The sequence below is a fragment of the Sebastes fasciatus genome, chromosome 19 (genome assembly GCF_043250625.1).
Source record: "Sebastes fasciatus isolate fSebFas1 chromosome 19, fSebFas1.pri, whole genome shotgun sequence".
Classification (NCBI taxonomy): Eukaryota; Metazoa; Chordata; class Actinopteri; order Perciformes; family Sebastidae; genus Sebastes; species Sebastes fasciatus.
Window position 1 is genome coordinate 24,631,092 of NC_133813.1, and position 8,123 is coordinate 24,639,214.

The 8,123-nt window shown below is 42.8% G+C and overlaps 1 protein-coding gene across 1 annotated transcript; it reads right to left on the bottom strand.

The window, feature by feature from the left end:
- Nucleotides 1-2,729: 2,729 nt before the first annotated feature.
- On the bottom strand, nt 2,730-5,144 carry LOC141757602 (uncharacterized). Its single transcript, XM_074618186.1, has 2 exons — nt 5,005-5,144; nt 2,730-4,860 (listed from the first exon to the last, which is right to left on the bottom strand). The coding sequence occupies exon 2, from the start codon at nt 4,780-4,782 to the stop codon at nt 3,040-3,042; it is 1,743 nt and encodes a 580-aa protein (XP_074474287.1). The 5' UTR covers nt 4,783-4,860; nt 5,005-5,144; the 3' UTR covers nt 2,730-3,039.
- Nucleotides 5,145-8,123: the final 2,979 nt, after the last annotated feature.

The following is an 8,123-nucleotide window of genomic DNA, read 5'->3' on the forward strand; positions in this document are numbered from 1 at the left end:
CCTCCCAGACACAATTGTGTGACACAAAAGAATCAACACACACACTGCAAGCTGCGTCGGTCACATGTTCCTTACCCTTTTGCATTTGGATTAAGGAACTTTACAGCCCTTAGGCGAGACTGTACCATGCACGGGGTAAAAATAGTGGCATCCTGGTGTCCCAGCATCTGAGAGGCGTGTCATTATCCTGCAATGTCTGTGGTTCTGGTCCAGCTGAGGACCTTTGTCTCTCTCTCTCTCTCTCTTTCTCTCTCTCTCTCCTCCTGCCATGTTTTCTGTTGCGCTCTCCTGTCAAATTTATGTAAAAAATGAAAAATAAACACCATCAGCATCCTCCAGCTTCTTACGACACATGCAATACTTCCAGAGAGGTCAGTACGTCGCTAATGTTAGCGCAATGCTTAATCTGGGACCAATGCTGTTCTTGCCGTAAAGTTAGATTTGGCTACTGTCCTGTTAACTTCATTGAAGTTGTGCTTCATTGTAGTGTATAGGGACAATGCAACGTTTCTTCCTTTTATTTCAGTTGTCTACTGAGACAGATGGCACTGCTAGTCAGGCCGTTCCATTGTTGTTTCACATGGCAACGAGATGTGAGATGCTACAGAAGAATCTCAGCTTTGGAAAAAAAAACTGATAAAACTGAAAATGAATGGTTAGCACGGGTCTACTGTTCACAGTGATATGACTGCTTCTTTTACAGGAGCATTTTCCACTCTATGACTTTGTGTATCAACGAGGGCTGCTGCGATTAACAGGTGACTTATCGAGGTCGCATGGTAGTCTTGAAAGTCACATGAACTTAAAGAGGACACAACATGCCCATTTTCAGGGTTCATACTTGTGTTTTGGGTTTCTACTTGAACATGTTTCTGTGCTTTAATGTTCAAAAAACATTTTAGTTTTCTCATAAGGTCTGTCTGAATATACCTGTATCCACCCTCTGTCTGAAATGCTCCGTTTTAGCGCCAAAAAAATGGTGCCTTCAAATGGATATTGTGAGTTTTACAACATGGCAAGTCATGTATACAATATGCTTGGCATTTAAGTGAATAAGTTGTGAGAACACCGCTGCTAAGCAACGTCAATATTAGCGTGACTGTCGGCGTCTAGAAGCCACAGAGGCTAACAATTTAGCAAGCTAGCAAACGGGTAATATAATGCAGGAAATGCAAAGGCATAATGACAGATAAAGGCCGTTGGGAATATCAACATTGCAAAGGAAGTTCTCAAGCTGTGGGCACTATATTCTAATGAGCCTGCATGTGACATAGGAAGGGGAGCCACATCTGAATGGCATGTTGAATCACATGTTTTCTGATCTAGGCAGCTCACAAAGAAACAGACTGGGTTGTCTCATTTGACAGTTGTGGGTTGGTAGACACTCCAGATACCCAGATGTACTGTATGTGCACAAGCACTTGAAAAAGTCAGCTTTTCATGATATGTCCCCTTTAAGTGTGTATTGGTGTGAAACTGCCGAGGTAGGGACATCAGGATAGGCTGTAAGTAGCTGATAAGTGCTGCTGCAGGCCCTCTCCTCTGTTCAGGGATGGCTCTTCATGTTTGACATATATTCTATCCTTCACTCCTCTTTCAAACTATCTGCCTCATCATCACCTGTCAGCCGTCGTCTCTTCCCTTTTTCGGGGCAGTTTCCCCACTGCCTGGGAAAAAGATGAGACAGGCGTGCTGTGAGCCCCAGCCTGGACAAGATGTTCTAATGCCGTTCAGCACCAGGGACAGCGACCACTCCCACACTCCCATCCGGGGTGAGTGCCGGGGGGGATCGATACTGGATCAATGCTCTCTGGATAATTTGACAAGTGCTCTCAGCTCTGTGTGCCCCAACCTGTGCTTTGTATCTTGATTACTGATTAAGTGGATGCCCCCGAGACCTGACCTGCAGTGGAAGGATTCAACGGCGACTTGGATTCAAGCACTTGTAAGCCCGGCAATTGCCCTATTATCTCCTCATCTCTTGCTCCCTGTGATTTCTGTACCTCCGCTGGTCAAGTTGTCCCTGAGCTTCGCAGACGTGGAAATTCTTCCCGCATTTTAAATGATCTTTGTTTTTGGGTCAGTAATTGGGCACTGCTTTTCGCTTCACCGGTGACTTTTGAGTCCTAAAATGTGCTGTTTGTGGACAGGGCCGGCTTAAGGCATACAGGCCACATAGGCAATAGAGGCACGCGCGCGCGCACGCACGCAAGCTTATTGAAAAAACAAATGTATGAGTTATCTTTACACTTAAAAACACACGTCCCCTTAAAATAACCTCCTTTATTGTCATTGAATAAGAGTGCATTTATGTTTCTAGTAAAACAATACACCATCAGTGTGATATGTCTTGATACACCTTACAGTGAAGGTGTCAGTAAATAAATATATCAACATAATAAATAAGGTTTAATGATCTTTAATCACAACAGTTCTGATCGGTCAGGAATAGACGTGGTTTTAAATATTAATAGCTATTTCCAGACTATGTGAGCTAATACAGACAAGAAACCTGATTCTCCTTTACAATAATTCTCTACATGTTTACAGTCAGGCAGGTAAACTCATTAAAATTAGCAATAATTAAGATTAGTGTATATGATGGAAGAGAGTGTGCAAAACACTTTTCTTTGTACTCTATTTTTGCACATTATAAAAGTTCACTGAATTAGCAGAACTTCAGTCTGAGTTGAATATTTACAGCAAATGATGAGAGAAATGAGCAGAAATGAATGAATATTATTTATTTATATTATTATTTATTGTATTTAATTAGATGTTCATTATTATGCACTGATTGTGGGAGAACTGGATCGCCCAGATCGAACCCGTGCGTAACGCAACAGTAGACAACACAGACTACTGAGGTGGCACTGAGAGCTCAAGCCCTCGTATTCATTCAGAAGGAAAAAGTCAATTTTTCCTTCAAGATGAATGACACATTGAAGACATTTTTTATCTATAGAATAAGTCCAATTATTCACTACATGTGGGATAAACCGGAGCCCCCGGAGAAAACCCATAAACCACCTTACCACCTTACCACCTCGTCATGGCGGTGAGCACAGAAGAGAAGCACCTGCACATGCAGGACCTCTGTCTCGGTGGCGCCATCAGGTGACCTTTGACGGCGGAGGCGATACGCTCTCCGACTGCCGGTTGACCCCCTTTCAAGGACACCAGCACCCACATCGCATTGCCCCACGTCTTAATCAGGTCCCGGTAAATGGCCTTTACGAGGTTTTCCAATGTTTCTGGGCTGGAATCGAAATCGAGACCCTCGACTTCGGCCCACGTTTGTTCAAAAAGGCGCTGGATGATGTCATGGACGTTTGAAAGGGTCCAGGTCACTTTTGCCTTCTTGAAGATCCGCGTGACCAGCCTCTCCAAGATCACCTCGACGCAGTTTTTTTTTTGTTCGTTCCGCGCTCGCCGTGCAGAGTCATCACGACTCTTCGTCACGGATACCGGGGCAGGCGGTGCAGCGATTGCCAAAGGTTTCTTGGCCCTGGGCTTAGTGCCCAGTATGGCGTGTCTCATATTGTCGACGAGGTCGTCGGACTGAAAGATCTGCCACCATCTGGCCAGACACAGGAAACCGAGCACCTTCCGCTGCAAGTCGGCACGCATGTTGGCACGTATCACCGGCTCGGGGATGATCTCTGGCCCGTGTGTGATGTGTGTGTAGAGGAGATCACTTAAGACCTTTGTGAACTCCAAGACTCGACCGGGGGGAATGTTTATGACTGGAGCGCCGAGTCCCAGAAGATCGCGGTTTTCTGTTTTTTTCATCAGATCGTTAATCTTCTTTGTGAGAGACTTTGCCGACTCTCGGCTGTGAACTTTGGAGCCCCGGTGGAATCTTTTCCTCATCTGTGCCACGATGCGATGGATGCACGTTTTGGCAAAGCACTTTGCCAAAAGCTTCTTAATTTTGCTTCCGATGCTTTTCTTGGAGCGTTTGCTCTTCTGCGCCGACGGAGTCGATCTTACAGCATCTTCGGCGATACTCCGAGCGATTTCTTCCGCGACGTCTTCAATCTCCCGAGAGTTTTGAGACTGCAGCAGCATGTACTCGGAGTCCGGCACGTCAACCAAGAGAGGTTCGGTGATGTCGTTCAACTGCTTCCTGATGATGATTGTGACATGCGTGATGTCTTCCATCGCAATCACGACGTCCGACGAAGGCGTCGCCGCATGGCGGTCTTCGGCGTCTGAGGGTTCCGGTTCCACATCTGATTGTTCGCAGATGGTCCTCTGCTTGCGCGGTCGAGGCGAGAACACCGACTTCATCTTGCCGATGAACGCCTGGCACATTTTGCAGGCGTGCAGAATCATGTTGTTGAGTCTGCTGGGAGGAGTGAGGCGCTGAACTATGCCCTCGGGGCTGGAGAGGGCACTTCGGACGCTCTCCGAAACCTCTTCAGAGATCAATGTCGTCAAGCTTTTGGAGCTCGGACACTGAACCGAGACGTCGACGCCCAGAGCTTCGGCAAAACCCTGAGAGATGGTGTCGCCCAGATTGATTTGGACGTCGTCCTCAGACGCCAGGGTCCTGCTCCCAAGAGATTTCAGGAACGTTTTTGTCAAGGCCGCTGTCATTTCCAACAGCAACTCTCCCATCATGGTCATAGTGGCGTCGTCGGGGCTGCCGGATTTCAAAAATCCCCACTGATCCGCCGTCATCCCCTTAAAGAAGGAATGGAGCAGCTTGGAAACAACGCGACGGACGTTGAACTCGGGCATGATGGCTTCTGGCTGGGAAGTTCTTGATGATACCATGATGCTGATTTACGGTCAATTCTTGTCGATGCTTCGTGGTTTTTGGAGAGAAATTCACTGCTTCTCTCAGTAGATAGTCTGATGAGTGAAAATAATCGTTAGTTGCAGCCCTAATTATTATTACCTAACATGTAGGCTGCATTTAAATGTTGAGGCTAATTTTAACTGCTTCATAAACTGTTGGGAGGTTTATCTAAAGCAATGCATTCATAAAATTCATACCTCTTTCTCTTGAGACAACTGCTTCTCTCAGTCGATGTGTTTCGTCTGATCGAGTCTTCAGATTCAACTACGGTTGTGTGATTCTGGGACTCTCTCCTGAATGTCACTCCTTTATGATGTTACCGCTCCTTTATGATGTCACAACTGATGTCACCACTCCTTTAATCCATCAGTGTTCCATCTGGTGATGTCACCATGCACTGATGATGTCACCACTGCTGTGATGTCACCACTGCTGTGATGTCACCACTGCTGTGATGTCACCACAATACACACCTGAACGCACGCACGCACGCACGCACGCACGCATAGACACATGTACACATTACATGGGATTTTACATGACACCATACGGAAAAACATTTTCAAACTACATTAGACATAAGTTGATTTTTTTTTTTTTTTACTTTACTCCCTTGATACTTTGCCTCGTGGACTGTCTGCTTTCCGGCTGGATACCTGTGCTGCGTGCACATTGATATCATGACGGGAAAAAGAAAGTAATTTTCTCTGAATGACAAAATGAATGTGCACGGGGAAAGCACCTGTGGTTGAAGCCGCCCTCCGATTCTGAATTTCACATATAGGGCACCAAAAGGGCTATAGATCCCATGTTAAATCATAAATCAACTAAAATAATTACCAAAAGCCTCACTTGTATGTTATCCAATAGAGTGTCCTGATGGAATAGAAGTTTATCCTTTTAATCGAGGATGTGCGTGGAGTCCAAGATGAGGCTTACATTAAGGGATGATTAAATAGACATTAAGCTGTACTTTTTTGTATCTGGGGTGGACACGTTGGGATGCGATCCAATAGAACATTGGATCAGAAGAACATTGTGGGAGAATAAAACAAGGACCAGAATGTGGCCAAAATATATTGGCCGAGGCACTTTCTAGTAAATTATATTCAATTGTCACAAGTTGCCATATACCTCAGGATATTCCAGCTGACATAAAGCATTATGGGATTAACATTTTTCGTGTGATATTCAACGGTTTGTCTTATTGAGCTTATTTAGAGACATGTTGCCTCCTGTCGCAATGTGTTATTGTGCCTAATGTTGTAAGTTGGCAGCAAAGAATTGCAATACTGTATCAGAATACTATCCAACAGAAGGTTGGGCACCGAAACCCGGTATTAAAACAGGCACTCGTGCTAAATTATTAAGGGCCTGAGTATTGATAAGCTCCGACGTTAACTGTTATTTTATCTGTACATTTTTTAGAGGCTGCGGTGGAGACGTGAACTAGGTGACGTGAAGATTACTCGAGTTACAACTCTTCGCTTGCTATCGTAAGGGAAATAAAAACTTTTCAAGTAAAAAGCCAGCACTTAAATATACACCTTCAACAAGCATAAACATTTAACATTTAGAAAAGTGATATTTCAATCTGCTCTCTCACCCACTGACACTGTGTTTTACACTGGCACAGCATGCTAGCTCGGCCAATAGTGGATTGTTACAAACAAGCTAAAACCAAAAAAGCTGTATGCGGAAACTGTTTAGCTTAGTTTGCCACGTATCTTAAAATGTATGTAAACTTAGCTGCTAGCTGAGACAAAGCAGCCCCTTGTCTGTGTTCTTTATTCTTTCTAAACTGCAATCAGGAATAATATTCATTTTTTTTACTTTTGTTTCCAATGATATATTATTGAGTTTATATCGTGACAACTGCTGTTGTTGCTCTAAAAACAAAATTTTGTTTTATCTAAAAAAATAAATAAATTCTAACCCTGTTCAGAATTTATTCTTTTTTTAAATAATATATTAAAACGCAATTATTTAGTAATAAAAAAAGAACCAATGAGAGTATCAATAAAGGACCGAAAAGATAAGGAGTATCGATAAAGAGTAGTGATAGTATTGATAACATCTTAATGAAACCCATTCCTACTACCAAACCAGACAGGATCCCACTGCATGCCAGAAATATCACCCTGCCTCCGGCAAAATGACCTGCCTACTTCCCATCTCCCCGGTTATCTATTTTCTCATTCTTTGCATGTCCTTACTACAGGGACTTCTGGCTGATCCAAGGTCAAGGCTGAAAACTTGAGGTGACTAAGCTTCCGCTGTCGTTTCCCAACAGCCTCCCTGAATGCCTCAGAGAAGCTAAATCATTGCACAGTTTTTTTAGAAGACGTCTCTTCTATCTTTTCTCTTTATTTTCTCACTGTTGTGAACCACATTTTTTAAAAGAGCTATATATAAAGTCGACTTCCATACTCTCTAGATGGCTCTAAATCTTTTTTGTTTGACCGTTCAAATTTTCTGGTGTGATGGTCTGCAGCTCTGAGAAATTATTAAGGTATTTCATCAAATCCAATACGTGTTTCTTTAATGTGATGGCTTTGGTGGAAATTCATCCTCTTTGTTCCAGTGACTGAATATTTTATACATAATATAGTGTCTTTAAAAAAGAAACTTTGGATAAAATGTCCCCTCCTCCTCTATTTCTGATTATTCTGATTTATTCAATTCAGGTTCCGTGGAAGGAAGGGAGGACCCTTTGATTGAAATGGTCCTCGAGTGCCCACATTGGTATCTATGCTTATTGTGATGTCATTTATTGGAGTATCTTAGAATGTTTCATATCCCTAAAATCTGTACAACCAAATCTAAAGGTTGTATACAGCCATAATATACATAATAATTGACAAAAGTATTCAAATTGACATAAAAAAAGTTCTCTCATTTAATTGTTACTTAATAAACACACAAAACACATTTATCCAACTGATTTCTAAATGTAAAAAATATGAAGAAAATATTTCTTAACACTCCATAAGTTATTTTTAGTTTTTGAGAAGGCGTTTTGATAGTTTTGTTATGTTCTGCTCTTGAGATAACTTAAAGAGGACCTATTATGTTAATTTTCAGGTTCATACTTGTACTTTGGGGTTCTATTAGAACATGTTTACATGTTTTAATGTTCGAAAAAACACTTTATTTTTCTCATACCGGCTGTGCTGCAGCACCTCTTTTCACCCTCTGTCTGAAACACTCTGTTTGAGCTCCTGCATTATGCAAATCTGTTACTTAGTGATATCATCACGTTATGGAAGAAAAGGCAGGACTCCAAGTGAGGAGTCTGTGACAGTTCAGAGCAGTG

Coding starts and splice junctions, on each gene's coding strand:
- LOC141757602 (XM_074618186.1), bottom strand. CDS start 4,782: ATGGTATCATCAAGAACTTCCCAGCCAGAAGCCATCATGCCCGAGTTC.